General features: G+C 34.3%; 1 protein-coding gene across 3 annotated transcripts in view; it reads right to left on the bottom strand.

The window, feature by feature from the left end:
• Mtpalpha (monolysocardiolipin acyltransferase Mtpalpha) overlaps window positions 1–24,129 on the bottom strand; it is a 152,760-nt gene that overhangs the window by 107,157 nt on the left and 21,474 nt on the right. For 2 of the 3 annotated variants that reach the window (XM_089098485.1, XM_089098486.1), the window contains exons 3-6: window positions 23,377–23,497; window positions 15,817–15,968; window positions 9,682–9,932; window positions 4,167–4,374 (exon numbers count right to left, since the gene is read on the bottom strand). In XM_089098485.1, coding sequence (XP_088954611.1) covers window positions 4,167–4,374; window positions 9,682–9,932; window positions 15,817–15,968; window positions 23,377–23,497 — 732 coding nt within the window. Of the gene's footprint in view, window positions 1–4,166; window positions 4,375–9,681; window positions 9,933–15,688; window positions 15,734–15,816; window positions 15,969–23,376; window positions 23,498–24,129 lie in introns of those variants that run through there. The other variant, XM_089098487.1, reaches the window with a different exon arrangement.

Below are 24,129 nucleotides of genomic sequence, written 5' to 3'. Positions count from 1 at the left end.
GGCCCCTGAAGAAAAACTAATTACCCCCCCCCCCTCCTGACTCACATCTAAGCACAAAAAGCAGAATTAAAGTGAAAAATTTGATCGCAGTGGGCAACCCCCGCTGCGAACAGAAACTATTTCTGTTGGCTCGTTCTGTATACCTCACTCTTTACGCTAGTTTTTTTTAGAACAATTAAAACAGCTTATTATTCTAATTAAACATGTGTCTCAGGAGTCTAAGTGTGTTTCAGGAGTCGTTCTTAAAGAATTAGGACAAAGTCAAGCTTTAGCGTAAAGAACGAGGCATTGAGGAGAGGGAAGCCCCCCTAAGATCAATAATAATTTCTGTTCGTTATAAGTTTTGATGTTGCTCCTTACTTCAGTTGAAAAAAAATTTGTTTTTTTTTTTAATTTAATTTCTGATCGTTTTTGAATAATGCCAGGAAATCCGCCTCTCCTCCAAGGAAAATTCCTTAATATTAGAAATGCTGGACCAGTTCTTCAAATAATGCAATTTTTCGGATTGTAATTATCGAGGGTGTACTGACTTAGGTGATGAGGGTGGATATAAGCAAAAAAGCCGAATTAAAGTGGGCAACCCCTGCTGCCGTGCCCCCAGCTGCTGCACCCGGAGTAGGTGATCCGGTCGCCCCCCTCCCCCCTTGAACGACTCTGGGCATATCATCTCTTGGTCATGTCAACTAACGAGAAATTTATAATCAACTATTCAAATAACTTCTCTCATTGTTTTTCCCTCGTGTTTTTTTTCTTTCTTTCTTCATGTTCTTTTTTTTTCTTTTCTTTTATTTGGAATTGTCTTTCGTCTCAGAAAATATTGTACCTTATTTTTTCTTCTCTTCTTTTATTTTGAATTGTCTTTCGTCCTAGAAAATATTGTACGCTTTTGTTTTTTTTTTCTTTTCTTTTGAATTGTGTTTGGTCCTAGAAAATTTTGTACCCTTTTGTTTTGTTTTCTTTTATTTTGAATTGTCTTTCGTCCTAAAAAGTATTGTACTCTTTTGCTTTTTTTTCTTTTCTTTTACTTTGAATTGTCTTTCGTCCTAGAAAATTTTGTACCCTTTTGTTTTTTTTTCTTTTATTTTATTTTGAGTTGTCTTTCGTCCTAGAAAATATTGTACTCTTTTGTTTTTTTTTCTTTTATTTTTATTTGTCTTTCGTCCTAGAAAATATTGCACCCTTTTGATTTTTTTTTTCTTTTCTTTTGAATTGTCTTTCGTCCTAGTAAATATTGTACTCTTTTTTCTTTTTGAATTGTCTTTCGTCCTAGAAAATACTGTACTCTTTTTTCTTTTATTTTGAATTGTCTTTCATCCTAGAAAATACTGTACTCTTTTTTCTTTTTTTCTTTTATTTTGAATTGTCTTTCGTCCTAGAAAATATTGTACTCTTTTATTTTGAATTGTCTTTAGTCCTAGAAAATATTGTACGCTTTTGTTTTTTTTTTCTTTTCTTTTGAATTGTCTTTTGTCCTAGAAAATTTTGTACCCTTTTGTTTTTTTTTCTTTTATTTTTAATTGTCTTTCGTCCTAGAAAGTATTGTACTCTTTTGCTTTTTTTTTCTTTTATTTTACTTTGAATTGTCTTTCGTCCTAGAAAATTTTGTACCCTTTTGTTTTTTTTTCTTTTGTTTTATTTTGAGTTGTCTTTCGTCCTAGAAAATATTGTACTCTTTTTTTTTTTTTTATTTTATTTTTATTTGTCTTTCGTCCTAGAAAATATTGCACCCTTTTGATTTTTTTTTTCTTTTCTTTTGAATTGTCTTTCGTCCTAGAAAATATTGTAGTCTTTTGTTTTTTTTTCTTTTATTTTGAATTGTCTTTTGTCCTAGAAAATATTGTTACTTTTTTTTCTTTTATTTTGAATTGTCTTTCGTCCTAGAAAATACTGTACTCTTTTTTATTTTTTTTATTTTATTTTGAATTGTCTTTCGTCCTAGAAAATATTTTAATTTTTTTTTATTTCTTTTCTTTTATTTTGAATTGTCTTTCGTCCTATAAAATATTTTACTTTTTTTCTTTTTTTTTTTATTTTGAATTGTCTTTCGTCCTAGAAAATACTGTACCCTTTCTTTTTCTTCTCTTTTATTTTGAATTGTCTTTCGTCCTAGAAAATATAATAATCTTTTTTTTTCGTAGTGCTCTGTCATTTTCTTTTTGTATGAAGATGGATTTGTTGATAAGTAATAATAATAATAACAATTGTCTCTCAACAGATAGCATGAGAAAAGCTTGCCTTCCGAGAAAAAGTTTTTTTTTGTAAATTAGGAAGTGATTTAGTGACCGTGGAGTTATAATTATTGAATATTAAATATGAAATAGTGTCATGTGGCTACTATTTTTCCGAAAAATTTCTTGAAAGAATATTAATCAGGAAGAAAAGATGATTATGATAGAGGGAAATAGGCCATGGCAATGTAATGGGCTATGCAACTATGGCATATAGGCATTCCTGACTTTTCATTAAGGTACCCATTTGATATTTTAGTTCAAGGGTATTTTCCACAAAATGCATTTTATGAACCGAAAAACTGAATAATCGGCTTCAGGTTTTACAACAATAGCACAATAGCACACAATAGTTACACAATAGCACATTTTTAGTTATTAAAAAAAGGAGCACAAAATTATTTACAAATAATTATATATAAAGCAAAAATGGGCACAAAGCATTCATTTTTCCGAAGTGAGCGCAGCTCGGCATACCAGGGCTCTCAGAATTTTAGTACTAAAAAAAGATACCCCAGTGTCTGATAGGACAAATCAATCCAAATTCCAAAAGTGGTCAAAAAGTGATACGTTACCATATTACAAGGACGGAAAGAATGGTGGTGGCTATGGCAAATAAACATCCCCAACATGGATTTTATGGAAGAACATTATTAGAAGAACAAGATGAACAGCACTATTAAAACTGTGCTTCGTTTTATTTTACTTTTTTTTAATATCGTTTATGTCAAGGCACGCACCATAAAACGGAAATAGGTGTACATATTTGATTTTCAACATGGGCGCAGGACAGCATACTAAACCTGTCCTAAACCATGTAAACCATGGGCACAGGATGCGCCTAAACCATGGGCGCAGGACAGCATAGGCTACATTGCAAAAACTGCTAAAAGGTTTTGCAATGCCCTAATGCAAGGATGGAGGGAACAATTGTGATAAATAAGAATTTCTGACTCGACTATATTTTAAATTCGACTATTTTTTTATTTCACCCAGTGATTGTTGTTTGTGATAAAATATTATCATTTTTTCCCCCCCCCCCCTCTGTTGAGTGGTCCTAGACGAGTGGTTAGCGCGCTATACTTCAGACCCTTTGTCCGTGAGGACAGAGGTTCGAGTCCTAATGTCGCTAGTTATTTAGCTTGAACGGGGACCTGTGGTGTGACTCTGTAAGCTCAGCCAGAGGCGACCCAGCTCTAAATGGGTACCTGGAGAAATCTCCAAGCTCTAAATGGTTACCTGGAGAAATCACCTGGAGAAAAATGTAGATACGGTAGCTATGTAGATAATGTGGCTAGTAGGGACAGAAAACAGCCTTTCAGACACTCACCTGACGTGGATGACATTTTACATTTTTAGGTTATAGCCTCAAAGCAACTGATTGGACTTAACTTAATCACAAGGGCATATTCTAATGATTAAGATTACTACCAAAAATGTAAATATAATTTTACCAAAAGCAAATTAAAATAATGCGATAAAAAAAGTAAAAACAAGCTTACAGACTTAAAGAAAAGGAAGTCAAATCACAAACAAAGGATAATCCTCAAAAGGGAGGAGTTATCTCCTAAACTCAACTGTTTGCATCAATTCATTCTACGGTACACTAAGAAATCAAAAATAAGCTTCAACATACCTTAAGGGGTGCTAATAAGTTTGAACATACATTAAGGGGCGCTAATTAGTTTGAACATATATTAAGGGGTGCTTATTAGTTTGAACATATTCTAAGGGGGTGCTAATTACTTTGAACATACCTTAAGGGGTACTTATTAATTTGAAAATACCTTAAATGGTGTTAATTAGTCTGAACATTCCTAAGGGGGTGCTAATTAATTTGACCATACCTTAAGGGATGCTAATTAGTCTGAACATATCTTAAGGGGTGCTAATTAGCTTGAACATACCTTAGAGGGGTGCGAATTAGCTTGAACATACCTTAAGGGGTGCTGGGTAGAGTCCATTAGTCTGCTTCATGACAGCAGCCCTTGCTTTATTGAATATCATATTTTTTACGAAATCATACTTCAATACTGTTTTAAAAACTTTATCAGAAAGTGATTTTGGTCCTCTATGCACCTTCAAGCTACCTGACGCTAAATCAGACGCTGTTTTTATTGCGACCTTTTCCAAATATTCCAACGTCCTGAAACGAAAAAAACAGACAATTACTGCCATTCTATAGCCTTGTTTTATTTGTAAAGTACAGGTGGTTCATTCTTAAAATTCCTTAAAAAACACACTTTCAGACCACAGACCCCGAAGAGTTACAGTTAAAATCTAATCCCTTTTTCCGATATAACTGTCGCACAGTTTTATTTTAATATAATTGTGTTTAATTTGTGTTATAATTGTTATAATGTGTTATAATTCGTCGTACAATTATATAATATAATATTTTAATATAATTATGTTTACTGGTCAGGTGCCTGACCAATAAACGATTTAAAAATCCGATGTCTTATTATAAATTATAACCTATTAGATAATCTAATTAAATACATAATAATAACCATAACATAAATTAATCTATTTTTATGAATTTTATTTATCAAATACATGAAACCTATAAATATTATATGAAAATAATAATTGATTTTAATTATCATTGTTTGATAGTTATAAATATATAAACTGTGATAAAAAGAAGACTAATAACGATAACCAAATTAGTCAAAGTGATTATATTCACTGTTATTATGATTGAAAATCAAAATTTTTAGAGTCCCTCAGCAATTGTTAAAATATTTCAGTCAGTCTTCTTTTTTTTATTAGCTCGGGAACGAACTGACAAATATTAATTTTTGACTTTGGACCAGTACTTCAAAACGCGAAAAAAGGCCTTGGTTCAGTTGTATACTGAGCCCTTCGTATTTACCAACCCAGTCTCAGTTTACTCGCAGCGTTGTCAGAGTTCCGTCATCATTGCTGTTGTTTTTCTTTTTTTCCGTAATATCAAAAAAAGTAAACCAACAAAAGTGATGTATATGACAATTTTTGAAGATTTGTATTGACTATGTTTTTAGAGGAGGGCAAGAAGAAGAAGAAAAACAAAACAATAAGAAGACATAATCCAGAAGAAGAAATAAAACAACATGGAAATTTACCGAAGAAGAAGAAAAAGTAATATATAGATTGTATGTACGAAGCAAAAAAAAGAAAAAGAAAGACGGAGCAAAAGGAAGATAACTAAATTGTCTTGACTGAAAGGCCCATAACTTCTAGCAGAAGAAGAAGAATCATTGGAAGTAGGCGATTAACTAGAAAAAAAACTGCTGCACAGTTGAATAGAGCCAGAAAAAATTTAGTTCACGTTCGGCCTCATTGCCTATAACGTTCACACTTGCAGTTTGTTTGGTTATGTGGTTTATACTCTTTGATTAAAATGCCTATATCCGAGTCTAATGTTATACATAGTAAAGTTACAGTGAGGCAATTAACACAGTGAAATCATCTATGACTACTATTTGAAGGAAGAGGGCCCTTGATAACTGATTTTCTATTTTATTTTTCTTGGGATGAAGACAAGCCTGCAATACAACTGAAGGACTGGACAAAAGTAATATCCTTAAAGTCAAAACATACACATTCTACAAGGTATAGTTGTGATCGTTCACCCAACGTTCAGCCAATATTATTACTAATGTTAGTAATTTTACACAAAAATTTCAAATTACACTGAAACAAAAATTTCTCATTGGAGAGGGTCAAGCCTCATTTCACATGAGAAAAAGTCTTTAAAACTAAATTTCTTCTTTAAACCTCTCATTGAGCTTTTTTAAGCGTCCACAACGGTCTAAACTGATTGCCTTTATAACATAAGACTTATGATTCATGAGTATATGGTGTCACTCCAGCTACTGCTGCAAAAGGTCCCACTTAAAATATCAACAAAAAAATTGCTTGCACCATCCAGCTAATCCCAAAATTTGCCAATCAAAAATAAATATTGCCGGTCTATCCACCACCAAGCAGGACAAAAATCCTGCTTGCTCCAAATATTAGGAGTGTTTGGAATGTTAATAGCCTCGTTACTAACGTTACAACGAAATTATAGCATTACTAGAGAATAACTCAGGGATATTTCAAACAGTTCGTGGTAACGAACTGTAAGTAAGGAGCGACCAGGCTCAATGGTAACCGAAACTCTAGAAAACGGGTTTTTGATACCAATAGATACATCAAAAGAATCAGATTTCAATGCTGATTTCAAATATATAATTTTCATCAAGTTAAGTTTAATGCTACACATCAAAAGTTAAGTGCCTGAGAAAATTTGGCTTATTTTAAAAAAAAGAAGAAAAGAACCTCTAAATGCTACAGAACCTTAATGAAAATCACACTATCATATTCAGCATATTAGAGAACCCTGCCATAGAGGTTCCAAGCTCCTATCTACGAAAATGTGGAACTTTGCATTTTTTGCCAGAAGAAAGATCACGGATGCGTGTTTATTTTTTTTTTTTCAGGGATGATTGCATCGACCCAGGGGTCCTAGAATATCGTGGGAGGGCTCATTGGGACGGAAATTAAAAGTTCTAGTGCCCTTTTTAAGTGACTAAAAAAAATGGTTATTTTTGCTCCCACGCTTATTTTTTTCCCAAAATCACCCCATCAAAATTTTGAGACAGTTATTTTGTTCAGCATGGTTGAAAATATGATAATTATGTCTTTTAGGATAATTTAATCTACCGAAGTGCTCGGGAGGAGGCCTAAAAGCTATGAAATTTACCCAATGTTAACATATAGTATTGGCTACTGGGAAGTATACAGAAGTTTTCAGGAGGTTTTTTTTGTGGTGGTGGGTGGTCAGGGTGGGTCGGGGGTTATGTTGGAGGATCTGTCCATGAAGGAAGTTTTCATGGGGGAAGGGAAATAACCATGAAGGGGGCACCGGACTTGCCAGCATTATTTATTGGTTATTGGGAAGTATACAGACATTTTCAGAAAGGATATTTTTCTGGAGAGGGGGGGGGGGGCTAGAGGAGGGGGTTACTCTGGAGAATCTTTCCGTGGAGGATGTTTCATTGGGGTACGGGAAATTTCTATGAAGGGGGTGCCGGATTTCCCAGCATTATTTAAAAAACGATCAGAAATTAAATAAAAAAAAACAACAAGTTTTCTCAACTGAAAGTAAGAAGAAACATTAGAACTTAAAACGAACAGAAATTATTACGTATATGAGGGGGTTCTCCCCCAAGTCAATACCACGCTCGTTAAGCTACAGTTTTTTTTATTGCTTTAAAAAGAGATATATATTCTAATTAAACGGCCTTTGTGATTCAGGGGTTTGGGAATAAAATTTTTTTTTAACTTTTAACTGAAAGAGCGTGGTATTGACCAAGGGGAGAACCCCCTCATATACGTAATAACATATACGTAATAAAAAAAACAAACAATAAAAAAACAAGCGATACGGCTCAATAGTAATCGAAACTTTTAAAAACGGAATTTTGATGTCAATAAATGTATCAAAAGAATGTGTTTATAATGCTGATTCTAAATATATAAATTTTATTAAGTTTAGTATTACTCATCAAAGGCTACGAGCCTGAGAAAATTTACTCGATTTTTTAAAGAGGGGGAAAACATCCCCTACAAGTGAAAGAATTTTAATGAAAATCACACCGTCAGATTCAGCGTATCATAAAACCCTATTACATAGGTTTCAAGCTCATATCTTCAAAAATCTGCAACTTTGTATTTTTTGCCAGAAGAAAAATATACGAATATAGAAGTTAGTTACGTAAGTTAATTTGTAAAGACATCCATTTAGCAAAAGAAAAGTAAATATTTTATGCAAATTTTGTTTACTTATTCAATGACGGTTAGCCAAAATAAAAGCTGCATTAACTAAAAAACGATCAGAAATTAAATAAAAAAAAAACAAGTTTTTTAAACTGAAAGTAAGGAGCGACATTAAAACTTAAAACGAACAGAAATTATCCCGTATATGAAAGGGGCTTTCCACTCCTCAACGCCTCGCTCTTTGCTCTTAAGTTGATCTGTCTCACAACTCTATTTTTTAAAACAATAAAAAACTTAAGCGTAAAGAGCGAGGCGTTGAAGAGGAGACAGCCCCTTTCATATACGGAATAATTTCTGTTCGTTTTAAGTTTTAATACTTTCAGTTTAAAAAACTTGTTTTTTTTTTATTTAATATAAATAAGAAACTAAAGGCATACTCAACGATTTAACGCAGATATTATCACATCAAGTTTAATAAATAAACTTTATTTTAAAGCTTTACCAACTCTAAAAATAAAACCAGTGATTGCAAATCCTCCATAATTTCCTTTGCTTATGAAGAATTCGAATTTAATTCGTATTTAACTCGTATATACAGACTCAAAGACTATTCTCCTATATAGGTTAAGTATGTTTTTTTCATAGAAACATTTAAGCAACAAGGACACCAAAGTAAATACATTTTTTGCCCCCCCCCCCACCCCCTATTCATACCGCAATTTTCTAATTGTTTTGTCTTTGGTTGCTTTAAAATAATGCAAATTTATGGCAGTGTTCCAAGTTCGGTCAATGTTGCCACCTGAATATAAATAAGCAAAACTAACTAGTTAAATTCGAAAACGATTTTCGTCCGTAAAAGTTCCAACATTCACAGAATGTTGATGTACAAAAAAAAGAGACATAGCCCAGTGGTAAAGCATTCGAATGCATATCGACAGGTCATTGGTTCTAATCCGGTCATCTTCAAACTTAAAAAATGAATACCCTTTCAAAGCAAAGCTACAGCTAAGCTGTATTGTGCCATGTGTTTTTGCCTTATTTTGTACTGATTTTTCATCCAATTATTTTTTTTTTATTCCTGGTGGTACCCGAAACTGCGCAACAGCATAATGCGGGTAATTTCATTGAAAAGAAAATTTCAATTTGTGTTTATGTTTAAAGATATATATTTGTATAAATTTTAAGCTAACCAACTCAAGGAATCATATTCAATTTTCACTGTTCTTGGTAATTGAAAAATAAACGCACTTTAAGTCACACTCGCGACGCTATCAATTATTTAATATTATTTGACTAATCATGACTACCGTCGCTTCTTTGTATAAAATACAGGGTTATTCAAAAAGAAAACTTGCAGCAACATATATAATTTTTTGATGACTGATTCGACCTAACTGTGTTCTTGTAAGGTTACCAATACAAGCACAGCTGTGATGAGTCATCTCCCCTCATCTCTGGTACAGATAATTTGGAAATATCCTAATAGGAAGTGCTAAGTAGAGTCCATGTTAAGGTTCAACACACACTAAGCGTTGTTAAGTATTCTTAAGCATACGCGTAGGAAACCAATATAGTTGCCACATCAAAATTTCCTAAATCAACTGGGCAGAGGAAAGAGTATAGTGAAAATTTACACTAATATACCACAATTTCATGATTTTTTATTTTACAAGCTTCCATGCTGAGCCGTAATATCTCCACTTACGTTTGATCAGAAGGCTTTAATCCGGGACCCAATGCATCGACCGCCATATCCACAATTCCCGCTTTCTTGGCTTTATCTGTCTTCAAAGTTTTACCCGTTAATGCCATATCCAAAGCAGTTGGCAAAGAGATTAGCTGCGGGAGTCTCTGAGTACCGCCTCCTCCTGGCAATAAGCCCAGCATGACTTCAGGAAGACCAACGCCAGTCTTTTTGTCTTTTGCAGCAATACGATAACGACACGCTAAAGCAACCTAAAACAAAGTTACTTACAACAGAGCTTTACAAATTATTCTCTTCCGCAGAAGATCAATCAGCGAGATTACAGCTACAAGATTTGTATAGTTGCCTACCCAAACTTCATTATTTTTGAAAAGAAAATGAAAATATAAAGGAAACTTTACTATAAACTCAACCCACACAACCCAAACAAACGCATATCCAAGAAAATCAACCTAACAAACTCGGCCGAGCAAAAATTGACCCACTCAAAAATCAACACGTATAAAATTTAGTTGTCATCTTTTATGAAGCTTCAGTTACTAGAACAGTATGGAGCTACTAGCCAATAATGATGAAGATAATGATGCTAACAGCGATGTTCAAGACAACAAAGATATATGTTATGATTTGGAAGAGCAAGGAATCAAAAACAATAGAAATAACCAACGATATCGCTGTCATTACCATTGTTTATGTTACTACTGGCGTTCTCACTGCTGCCACTATGCCATCATCGGCATGATCATAGTCATTGTTATCATCTCTACAATCATTAGCGTCATTACCACTGTGTCACTATTTATTACCGTTTCATTTATCATCATCATAATCAGGGACATACGCAGGGATTTTTCGAAATCCCGAAATCTCATGATTTTTTTTTGTTTTCCCATTATTTTCTGATGCTTCTCACAGAGTAAGGGATTTGAAGGATTGCCCCCCCCCCCGAAACAGATTCCTGTGTACGTGCCTGATCATAATCACTGCATCATTTATCATTATTACCACCGGAGTACCATTATATTATCACCATTATTATCATTAACATCGCCATCGTTGTCTTCCGCGTCTCGCCTCTTCCGTCGTCTTCCACGTCATACATCGCTCTCTTTTTCACTATCATACTTTTTTTACTCACAAAATGCATCTACAAGGATTTATCCATCAATATCCCCTCCAGTTCTCCGGTGCTATTCCCATCTATTCTTCACGAAGAGTCATCATCATGACGCCCTGTTTTCATGAATTTGCTTTCATCCTTCGCACAGTAGAGAGAATATACAGTAGCGACTTCTTTTTCCAAACATGACATATATTTCATACCGCGCGTAAAGACTGAGCCGTGTCGTCACAGCCTAGTTCAGTTGCTACTATAGCAGAGAGAATAAAAAACAGGTTTTCCATAAGCTTATCGTGATTTGTACATCGTAATCGCGCGTGCGCGAAGGCGGGGTACGAATCTTGTGTGGTTTTAGATCTGTGTCACATATTTTTGATGGAGAGTATAGCCTTTGTCGCTATTGTATATTCTCTCTACTGTGATCCTTCGTGATGAGCTGTCCCCATGACGCGTTGCTTTCATCTTTCGTAATGAGTCACCGCCATGACGCGTTGCTTTAATGAACTTTACCAATTGTCCTTTGCGTGGATTGGGTTAAAATACGAGAAAAATAAAGAAAGATGTTAATAAAATCCTAGGAAACTCCAGGCTTATGTCTAGATATACAAAAACTAAATTTTTAGTTGAAATTTCAATATCTACAAATAACCCCCTTCAAGTCTCGAATAAGCTACAACAATTAGCTCGAATCGAGCCCACTAGGCGAAGTAGTTACGAAAACATTATTTTGCTTTAGAAAGACTGACATTTCAATTCTACAATCGGCTGTAAGGACATTTTACCTCAACAAAATTGGGCCATAAGCCCAGGGATACACGGAGATACGCTCAATCAATCAAATAATTGTATAGTGTCTTACAGGTAATTACTTGGTATATAAAAAAAAAAAAAGTATTCCTAATGAAGTAACTGAGATAAATGAGCACTTGAACAAGGTTTAGACCTTACTCATCCATCCAATCACCTAGGACAAAACAGCAAATCCATACTAACAGTCCAAAAATCAAGTCCAAAATCGAGAACATTCAGCATTAAAAAATGTAAGTCGATGTCCCTACACCAAGCCATAGCACCATAAATCTACAAAATTTAATATTCCCCAAGTAATCACCACATATCAGGGATTCTCGGAGGGAAACTCATCACCGAAGCAAATTTCGGCGCTTAACTTTCCTGACGTAACAAAATCATCACGCCTGCCATAGAATCATATGGCATAACCCTATGTAGTGTTCCCTTTGGAATATCTATAAAAAATACAATACCCCAAACTATAAAAATATACCCAAAATTTTTTCAAAGTTTCCTTCACCACGGCTCACCTAGAACTGATTCAAAGTAAAAACTAAAATGGTTGCAATTAATTCTGCGCTTCTCAAATAAGTTGTAATTAAATATTAATTGATCAGATAAAATAACCGTAACCGGATCGCAATTGTCCGTTTCTTTCCACTAATCTCTTAAATGTGCCAGACGAAAACAATTAACTGAAAGTTGCGACAGAAAGATGTTGCTGTTATTGTTGCAGCTTGTTACTGAGGAAGAAGTTGATCGCATATGCATCTGATATAACGAACGCATTCAAAGAAGCTGACGCCATTACTTTAGTCAGGGCTAAGGTATTGTCAGCTTTGTTAGAAGGGAGTCAGATAGCTTTCAAACAGTCCACGACGACGGTTTCATTATAGCCACAATTGAGTATACAGTAACTAACAGCTATTATTCATCAAAAAGCATGTCAAAGGGCGAATATAACTTCATACTTTCCCTTTGCATTTAGAGGACTCCAAATTCATCTCAAACTAAAACATCTTATTTATTTCTGGGCATTCTTGATTTGCAAAAAAAAAAAAAATTTGCATTAATTTGGGCGTATGGTTTTTAAACGTCCAATGTAGTGATAATTTTTTCCATAGCATGAAAAATTTGGTTGAAAATAAACATAGCAATTTATCAAGAGCTAGGTATAAATAACTTTTCTCGTTTTTAAAAAATGAAAGATCAAGACTATCAACTTCCCCAGATTGCCAACAAATAGAAGCTATTTGGCATAGCAAATATGCCAAATAAATTTCAAACGGCTTCAACTTCAAACGGCTGCTGCTGCAACAACTAGTGTCATTGCTTAAGTGCATTGAGGAACTGATAATTTAGAGTTCAATGCGAAAAAGGCGTCACATCACATATACTTATCCCATCAATTATGGATCTGATTAAATTGCTTGAACCAGATTCAGAGAGCTATATAAACAAAAGGTTTGTTCAAAATCTAGTCAATTCACTTTAGGTGGTTAGGAGGAGAAGAGCTTCAAGTTAAACTAATTATAAGAACTTCATCCTTGCAACAATACTTGATCTTCGTTTCCAACTTGGACACTACAGTGTAGCTGAAGGAATGGTAAATTTCCTTTTACAATCTGTTTTTGAATCCTCGAAGGTAAATACCAGAGATAGGAATGATATGGCTTCTGAAAATGAGCGTGGCATGGCCATCATTTTCCACGCATGGCGGTACAAGAACGAGATGTTCTGGCCATCGTGGTATGGCTATCAAAATGTTCTGGCTTTTAGTGTCTCAAAAGATCAAAACTCATACTATCTAATGATGATCCATACCTCTAAATTAGCAGCTATTTGATAAGGATACCCACTGGTCTAACCATCGCTGAAGTGTTCAGCACTGCACAGAAGATTTTGGTTCAACAGAGGATACTATTAACAACAAAAACTTTTTTTTTAATGTTGTGTTTTTAAAGCGCAATTTTTGACATTTTGGCTATATTTCTTAGTATAATTTTACCACTTTAATTTAAAATATATTTATGATTAAACAATTAAATTGAAAACCAATGTAATCGAATTGAGATTGCTCGCGAAAAATATATAGAATCCAATAATTGAATTAGCTTGAAAATGACAAGTTTTATTTAAGAATTAACCAATTCAGGTAAACTGTCAACTACGCATGCCTGCATAATCATACCTGTCGCAATTCATAAATGAAATCCCAAGAATGCACACATTCCAGATAATAGGGTCTAAAGGTTTTTTTTTTTTTATTGGACAGGGTCTAAAGATTTTTTTTTTCTGGACCCCCTCCGTTGATAAATTTAGTACATGTCAGCCTACAACTTTCTCTTGTAAATTTTTTAGAGAAAACTTTCCAAGCTTTTGACAGAATTGGACCAAACAGTGCAGACTGGGCAAAAAAAAAAAAAAAAAAAAAAAAAAAAAAAAAAAAAAAATGTATAACGATAATAAAATGTATTCTCAGTCCTTAACCAGAAATTTTCACAAGAAAGAGGAAATTGAAAAGGGAGTAAGTAAAAGCGATTTTCAGTTTGAAAAAGACAAGTTTGGAAAACAATTTCTAAAGTTCTAAACCAAGAAAACTCCCCATGTTTCAGTTTTTTTTTATAGAAAGATTCACAACGCCACCACTTATCTACTATTATACTCTGCACCTTAACAATTAAATAATTACCAGATAGTAAAGAAAATTAGAGAAATAGAGAATAAATAGAGAACCATACATCCATAAAATAGATAACACTCGATAAAATAGAGCAAAAAAACATCCAGGGACACCTATTTGATTGAACTTGAAATTAAACTCAGTAAATGTAGTGGTATAGGTTAAAAGCGCTAGGAGGACCTTCAAGCAAGGTATAAAAAAAGAACCTTTATCTCAGGGTCCTTAGAAATTCACTTTCTATTCTGACACAAAATGGACGTTGGAAAGCGCAGAGCTTCTCCAATCAAAGTTGTTCATTCTGTCTGTCCGTTAAAACGCAAACATTTCTTTTTCCCTTACGGATACGTTTTTTATCGCGTCCTGGCATAGAAGTCTTAGAAGACTTCTATGCCATAGACATGGGCGTAGGCAGCATATTGTCTAGGGGGAGGCAGTCGATAGTGTGATGGAGGGCCTTTTATCAACTGCTTTTCCAACCATCTGCTTTTTCAGCCATATCTAATGTAAATTTGAAGGTCTAGGGGGGGCAGCTGCCCCCCTGTCCCCCTCCCTATGCCCATGGCCATAGAATTCTAGCAAGACATAAATTTGACCATTTAGTCTAAATATTCATTTCCCCTCTTTATTTTATTTCATTGTTTTCCTAAGTTCCCTATTCTAGTAAGTAAATTTATTTTACTATCAATTATTAACAAAAAACATAACCTAAACGCATCCCCTACAAAAGCCACAGCATGAGATGGATGAGCAAGGCTGTACCCAGAGGGGGGGGGGGGGTAGGGGGGTTCAAACCCCTCCCGAAATATTTTTTACTCGTAAAAACGTAACAAAAATGGATATAAACAAATTTTTTATGCGTTTCTTCAGTTTTTTTTTGTGTACCCTCTCCCCTCTAAAAAAACCTTTGAGTAAAACCCCTCCGAAAAAAAAATCCTGGGTACGGCCTTGTGGATGAGGGATAATCAAACAAATCTACAAAAATAATAATAATTAACATTAACATCGGAAGGGGTTTAAAAAACAAAACACAACATTAACATCATGTAACCTGTTACCACTAACTTAAAATTTAACTCCTTCCTTAACAAACCTCAATCAAAATAAAACACTAAAATTAATTAATTAGAACCAATTTAATTTGTCAACTATGTATCCTATTTTAGCAGTCTTCTTTCCCTGTTGAAAATGACGAACGGCTAAAAACAAAATCGCCTTTATAACTTAAGGATTTCAAGCGTTATACCGCTAATGTTACCTCTTACCTTAAGGTACTCCGTGCCTTACCTCGAGGCCACCACCTAAGCATGATCCCATAATAGCAGCAACAAATGGCTTAAGTCATAAGACGACGCAACATGTAAGGTATGACGTAACCAATGTTACGTCGTACGTTAAGGTACACTGTGTCTTACCTCGAGGCCACCACCTAAGCAGGATCCCATAATAGCAGCAACAAATGGCTTAAGTCATAAGACGACGCAACATGTAAGGTATGACGTAACCAATGTTACGTCGTACGTTAAGGTACACTGTGTCTTACCTCGAGGCCACCACCTAAGCAGGATCCCATAATAGCAGCAACAAATGGCTTTGGCGATTTTTCTACTTCAAAAAGGATGTCTTGACAGGCTTTTGATAAGGAGGAGGCTTCCTCAGCAGTCTGACACTTTTCAAGCATTGTAATATCAGCACCTAAAATTACAAACAATAGCTAATTTATTAATTAATTTATCAATAACTAGTTAATTAAACAGTTGTATCCCTACCAGAAATGTAGCCAGAGTTGCCTTTTATTTTCAACAGAAGTATCGGCCATAGCCCAATATTGGACGTTCCTTAGACTCCCACGAAATATCTGAAATTCGAAGGAAGACTCTTTGTATTTCAGGAAGTAAGTGGCTTTTCGGAACTATCGCATTGTAATATCAACACATAAAATTACATACTAATTTCAGAAGGAAACAGCTGTAACCCTATCAGAAACGTAGCCAGAGTTGCCTTATTTTTGCAGAAGTATCCACTTTAGTCCGAATTGATGACTTAACGTCATCTAGACCCATCGCCTAGTACTAACATTTTTTTACAACACTGTCAAGAGAATATCTCATTTTTAAAAGAATTTATGCACTTTTACATTGTCCTGTGAGAGCAAAATTACCCAGCAAAAGTAGCCATCCTTATTTCCACAAAATTTCCCATTTTCCTTAGACTTCCACGAAATATCTAAAATTCAAAGAAAGACTCTTTGTATTTTAGGAGAACAGTCTCTTTTTGGAAGCATCGCAAGGACTCGAAGTTCAAAAGTCCTGGTTGAACTTCGTCGAAGTAATGATTCCGGGACTGTTTTAATGTTCCAATTTTAGGTTCGAAGATTCCATTATATTTTAAGTTTTATTTTATTTATACAGCTTGCTGAGGTTACTGAGAGCCGTACTCAGCTTACTGAGGACGGCTCTCGGATATAAAGCCGAAAGACTAAATTCTTAAGGTTTAAACAATTCCACTGTCTTAGGTAAACTTTCAGTTGTTTTACTTGTTGTTGTTTTTGTTATGGAAATGTAATGTTGTCGCCGTCGTTATTTGAGTCTTTGATCTGTCCGAAATTCTCAGCCTGCTGATTGTTAAGACTGTACAGATTGGGGGAATACTGGTTAAGGCTGGTTCTTGCCAGTTTATCCAAGGTTTCATGAGGAGGGGCTGGTAGTATGAGGGAGGGAGAGGCATCAGCTGCCTTAATCCAGGCAGCTTGAGATTCAAGTTCATAAGCGAGACTGGATGTCGCAATAGTTAAGTTCAAAATAGATAGTTCTGCCGCGCATAAGAAGAAGAAATTCAATCTTCTAAGGTATTTAAATATTTTCATTAGTTTTGGGCGACAATTTGCTTATCCGATAAATCGATATTTTTACTTTCGATATTCGATACTCAATATATGAAAATCGATATACTGGGGTGATTAAGTTAGGTTAGCTAGGGTAAGATTAAATTAGGTTATAAATCTCAGAAATGGTTTGAAAACCTAACTTAAACTGTAACCATGCATAAAACTGAAAAAGTTGACTGGGAGCGCTGACTAAATCCAAGGAGAAAAAAAAGGTATTTAACACATTCACCGCTGAATACCGAAATTCACGAATTTCGGACATTCGCGGTAAGGTAAAAGAGAAGTAAATCCGGCTATCATCAGATCTCAAAGGGATATGTATGCTAAGTTACGAGTCCGACTTAAAACCGGAGGAGTCAGGTAAGGTGCCATTGCCTCACCTTGCTATTTCAATAATTATGTTTTCGAAGCCCAGAACCAGTGTGAGATGTTTTGCGTTCTTTCTGGGCTCAATATCTCCTTAGTCAATTATGCTGATGGCATTTTTAACCTCAGTCAAATTTTTTGACAAAAATTTGAAACTTCTAAAAACTGCAAACATAATACTTAAAATCTGGTCTTGAATTTAATGCTGAAAGGTCTGACGTAGTGCTTTTTAACTGGAAAGGCCCACTCCCTGATGAAATTGTCCTTGGAAATTTAGAGATCTACCCGTCTGACCAAATCGTTTATCTTGGAATTCCCATTGGAAATACCACTTCTCACATTCGTCATCTCTTAATAGAAGGCATCAAACACGGCATATCAGCTTCATATGCTTCCATAGTCTCTGCTAAGCTTCTTTTCAACCGCCGTTACCTTGCAACGCTGTACAACACTGTTGCTCTCCCCATCACCCTCTACATTGCACCCTTTTAGAAGATTCTTACAAATGCCGATAAATTGAAAATCCGTTTCACTTTCTTCCGTTTCGCAAAACACCTGATGAGATATTCAATTTGGACACGCAATTCAGAGTTCATCAATAGTCTTTACATAGCAGATCCTACTACAGCCGTTACTGAACTTATGGAGAAACAACCTAAATATTTCAAAACGCTTGAAACCAACTCCTTTTGTACACTAGTTACATTTTCATAGTTGCATAATGCTCTTGTTTTTCTTATAGCTCTCCGTCACAAAAAACACAAAAAATACATATAAAACAAGAAAATCACTAACAAATTACAAAACGTCAAGTCGTTTAGAGCCTATTACACCTTCGCTTCGGTTACTAAAATATTTGTTAGGTATGGGGCTCAAACCCACGACCAGATGGTAAGACCCAATGGGGACCTCATCCTAAGCCTGGTGCTTTAACCACTGCGCCAACCAAACTTAAAAAAGTGCTGTAATGACTGGGTAAAAGAAATTTTTTAGGTATCTATGACGTCATGCGAAATTACAGATGATTTCAAATGAAAATGAACAGCTAAAGAAACAGGTATGGAAATTCTATGACGTCATGCGAAATTACAGATGATTTCAAATGAAAATGAACAGCTAAAGAAACAGGTATGGAAATTCTATGACGTCATGCGAAATTACAGATGATTTCAAATGAAAATGAACAGCTAAAGAAACAGGTATGGAAATTCTATAACGTCATGCGAAATTACAGATGATTTCAAATGAAAATGAACAGCTAAAGAAACAGGTATGGAAATTCTATGACGTCATGCGAAATTACAGATGATTTCAAATGAAAATGAACAGCTAAAGAAACAGATATGGAAATTCTATGACGTCATGCGAAATTACAGATGATTTCAAATGAAAATGAACAGCTAAAGAAACAGGTATGGAAATTCTATGACGTCATGTGAAATTACAGATGATTTCAAATGAAAATGAACAGCTAAAGAAACAGGTATGGAAAATCTATGACGTCATGCGAAATTACAGATGATTTCAATTGAAAATGAACAGCTAAAGAAACAGGTATGGAAATTCTATGACGTCATGCGAAATTACAGATGATTTCAAATGAAAATGAACAGCTAAAGAAACAGGTATGGAAATTCTATGACGTCATGCGAAATTACAGATGATTTCAAATGAAAATGAACAGCTAAAGAAACAGGTATGGAAATTCTATGACGTCATGCGAAATTACAGATGATTTCAAATGAAAATGAACAGCTAAAGAAACAGGTATGGAAATATGTCTTAGGTAGTGATAATCGAAACTGAAGCGCAGACGACATTTGTGACTAGAAGACATGTGACAACAAGCATCACAACGAATCTCAAACGAAAACAATGCACAATGAAATCTGCGGTTAGATGACAAACGACAGAGATTTTCACATAGAATCGTAAATAAAATCTGCCGTTAGAAGAGAAGCAACAACAAAAATCACATCGAGTCTCGGAAGAAAAAGAAACCCTAACCAGAAGGAGGAGGAGTGAATTCACGCCAGAATTGTTTAATTTAATTGAAACTGCTGATTTGGCACCTTTAGACCTAAACCTGAGGGATAACGCGATAATTATGCCAATACGGAATTAGAGAAGCAAATATATACAAGCCTACTGCGTGCCGAGTGCCGGGGCCCGGGCGAAGCTTCGCCCGGGAAATAATATATATATATATATATATATATATATATATATATATATATATATATATATATATATATATATATATATATATATATATATATATATATATATATATATATATATATATATATATATATATATATATATATATATATATATATATATATATATATATATATATATATATATATATATATATATATATATATATATATTATACAAACTATTAAAATTATAAAATATAAAATTAATTATACAATACGTAAATTAGATAGATAAAACAAATTATTAATAATTCATGCTAATTGTATTGTGCTAGGTTGATACAATTGCTAGGCTATTATCGGGTTGAATAATACTTTGAAATCGCTCGAGTTTTGTGGTTCGAGAAAAATAAGTGTCGGAGTTTATCAGTAAAGCCACTTTCATTTTTATATTAGCAAAGAAATATAAGAATCAATTTTTAATTCAATCAAATTTTAATTCTGAAAATTTAGTCGATAAAATTTTAACTTTAATCAATTTAATAATATGCCCGGGTAGGGCCTCTAAACATTCCTTAGAAAAATATAAAATATAAGTAATTATCATAGGCAGTTCAACAGCTCTGCCTAAGTAAAGAACGATGTTGGAACAAAGTATTACTATTTTTTTTTTTTTTTTTTGGTTGGTTTCAGACAAGGGAACTTCGTATAGAAGGAGTCTTCATAGAAACTTAAAAAAGGGCTCATTCGATTGCAAACTGAAAGGGCTAGTGCTCTTTTTTATAGTCAAAGTGATGGCGGTCAACTAGCCCTCCCCCCCCCCATACCCTAACTACCTCTTTTTGCATGAAACACATCTGATTGAAATTGTGAGATATCCATTTTAAAATAAAAAGTACAAAGAAAACATTTATAAGAAAAACAGTTATAACCTGGGGGCATATAAGGTTTTTATGGAATGGGTTGTCGTATAAACTGTAGATGGGGCTCATTTGATTTGAAATTGGAAGTTATAGTGGTCCTTTTAAGAATAAAAGTGATCTGAGAGCAGCCAGCAACCCCCCCCCCACGCCCATCATTTCCCGAAAACAAACACCCGAACAACGTTTTGAGACATCAATTTTTTTCAGCATTGTTAAAAGGTTCAGAAAATATGTGTTTGGGGTAAAATATCAACCCCCCATCCCCCCTCCCAAGGCCATAGGACAAGGACTGTAAGTTAGGTAATTTTCTCATTGTTTACATGTAACAATGAAACGGGAGGTGAAACTTCCGGGCATCATGAAAGGGATGTTCAACTAATCAAAAGGCAAGATGTACATGCTACTACCGTTACTAATACTGCTGCTACTGCTATTAATGCAACACTAACACTGCAACTACTTCTCATACTACCACCGCAACTACTGTGATTCTAGTTCTATTAAGACTAAGTATATGAAGTTACAATTTGAGAGAATATTGATGGCAAATTCGAACTAACAAACGACACTACGTACATATAGATTATCAAAATAGCGTATCTTAAGAATTGATTTGAGTAATAAGTTGGAACATTGGGTGTTGAAGGGGAAGCTGTAAAAAGCCATATTTCTATACCTGTTTCTTTAGCTGTTCATATTCATTTGAAATCATCTGTAATTTCGCATGACGTCATAGATACCTAAAAAATTTCGTTTACCCAGTCGTTACAGAACTTTTTTTTAGTTTGGTTGGCGCAATGGTTTAAGCGCCAGGCTTAGGATGAGGTCCCCATTGGGTCTTACCATCTGGTCGTGGGTTCGAGCCCCATACCTAACAAATATTTTTAGTAACCGAAGCGAAGGTGTAAAAGGCTCTAAAGGTTCTATATGCATGCTGTTACTAATGCTACTACTACCAGGGGCGTCCCGAGGGGGCGGAGGGGGGGGGGCAAGGGGCACACCACCCCTTCAACGTTTTTCGCATTCGGTAAAATTTTCACCGAAGGCAAAACTTTCGGCAGAAATTTTGCAAAATTCTTGATTTCTGAAGAAAATTCGGCATAAATCAGGTAGCGATTCGATAAAATTTACGAAGATCGCTCCTCCAATGAAATGAGTCTCGGGACGCCCCTGACTACTGCTACTACAACTATTGCTACTACACAGGCTAAGGGTATTAAGGTAAAGCTATCAAGGATTATTGTGGCGGTTGTTAAACTGAATCAAAACGAACTATCATGTAAATTGTCAAAAGGGTGACAAAGAAATATCACAATAACGGCTAAGATTATTAATATAAACCTTTCAGGGTAAGTTGTGAGGGATTTTGAACAAGCCAGAAGACACTATGTGTATGCTTTTAATAATGCAATTACGGTTAATGTGACTAGTGACAATAAGGGCATTAAGTTGAAACATTTATGGAACGTTTAGGGGGAGTTTCATTCGAACGAAAAAACTACATGCATGCAGGTATTAAAAGGGCATATATACAATATCCTAGGCAGTAATGTTTCTACATAGCTAGTAATATCATTGATATTTTAAAGCAGCTAATTTGACTGTAAATTAAAAGTTCAATTGCCCTTTTTAAGTCATAAGTGATTGGAGAGCAATCAGCTTTCCAATTCTGTTTCGCTTAAAAAGACTATGTCAATATAAAACGAACAAGAATTAAAACTTTCCACAAAATAAGTTTTTCAAGGAAAAGCAAAGAACTCCATTAAACCAAAAATGAGTAAAAATAGAATCAAATAATCTACCAAGCGTAAAAATACTACAAATCAGTATCAATAAATACACGAAACCCAAAACGAACAGAAATTACAATAAATAACCAAGTCAAACTCAAAACGAGCAAAAATTAACAGGGTTAAGGCCCACAACCTCTATGCCTTCTCAAAGCCAGAACATAATTTGTGCTTTACTGATTTTCTTTTTTTAATGTTTTCACTTTTCTAACTTTAATTAATCAAATATTATTAAGATTTTAAAGAATAAATATGAGTATATGTAGGCTATACTAAACTGACAATGCATATTCATTTGTATTTTTTTTCCAGCAAAGTGCAAATTATGTTCTGGCCTTGAGAAGGCATAGGGATCGTGAGCTCTAATCATGTTAATTTCTGACCGTTTTGAGTTTGACTCGGTTATTTATTGTAATTTTTGTTCGTTTTGGGTTTCATTTATTTATTGATGCTGATTTGTGGCAGTTTTACGCTTGGTTGATTATTTGTATCTGTTTTTGCTCATTTTTGGTCTAATGGAGCTCTTTACTTTTCTTTGAAAAACATATTATGTGGAAAGTTTTTTCAATTAATTTATATGTAATAACCAGTACTCATATTCACAAGGTCCAGTGTTAAAGTGAACCAGGTCCATTTTTGGCTATTTTTTTCAAAGTTCTTCTGTTAGAACATATAGGCCTAAGTAACTCAACATTTGCAGGTGTTTTTATAATATGTACAAGTTAACTTCAAAAGGGAAAGGTAGGAGGGGACATATCTATAAAAATGAGAGTTGGCATTTACTAATATACTCCCTTTTGCATTTCTATGTTGGCATAAAGCTTTAAAAAGCAATTTAACAAATTTAGCTTGAAGTTTATTTAATTTAGTAAATTTAATTTAATAAAAGTCAGACTTAAGAATTGAACTTTAGTAAAATTAGTGAAAGAACTGAGACTAAAAAACTAAGATAAAGAAGGCAGCTATTAACCTTACCTGCAATGAAACATCCAGGCTTGCCAGAAATTAAGACAGCTGCCTTTACGCTGGAGTCATTTTGAATTTGATCCATGGCCTGTTTCATTTCAGCCATTGTTGCTTGATTAAGCGTGTTGACCTGAACAAAGATAATAAATAAAGAACAAATATTGGAGAAATATGTATATATTATTATTTATAAACAATATATAAATAAATAAATATTTATTTAATAAATAAATAAGTGTAATAAATATATTATAATAAATTAAATATATTGTAAGTATAAATATACATATGTTCATTGAAGAAACAAAAATGCAAGTAAAAGGATCTTTATCCCCCCCCCTCCCTAGAACAAAACTATTTGGTAACTCTTGCCTCCTAACAAAAATTCTTTTGATAACCCCCGCATTACATTTTATGCCCTTTGCTAAAAAACAAAAGAAGAAAAAAGTAGCAACCATTCTTAAGATTTTTATCGTCTGCGTTTTGAATGTGAAACATGCAGTTTCCGAGATCATTTGTCCAAAATTTAAGACTTCCCATAAATTTGAAATTTATAATTCATGTTTGAATGCCTTCACTACTCAATTATATTCAAACTCAATCAATAAAGATCACAGACTTCACTACGTTTGTTTTCCCAAATTATGCATATATCAACTAAACATAAAAATTGTTTTGTTTAGTTAGAATCTCATCAAGGAGGCACAGGTGTGCCTCTTGCAAGAGGCGACCCACCACAACGTTCAGCATTTTCCAGTCCTA

Source organism: Artemia sp. Qi Xiang Cuo, chromosome 12 (assembly GCF_049724085.1).
Source record: "Artemia sp. Qi Xiang Cuo chromosome 12, ASM4972408v1, whole genome shotgun sequence".
Taxonomy (NCBI): Eukaryota; Metazoa; Arthropoda; class Branchiopoda; order Anostraca; family Artemiidae; genus Artemia; species Artemia sp. Qi Xiang Cuo.
Note: the sequence above shows the minus strand (reverse complement) of the source record. Positions and strands in the feature narration are given on the sequence as shown.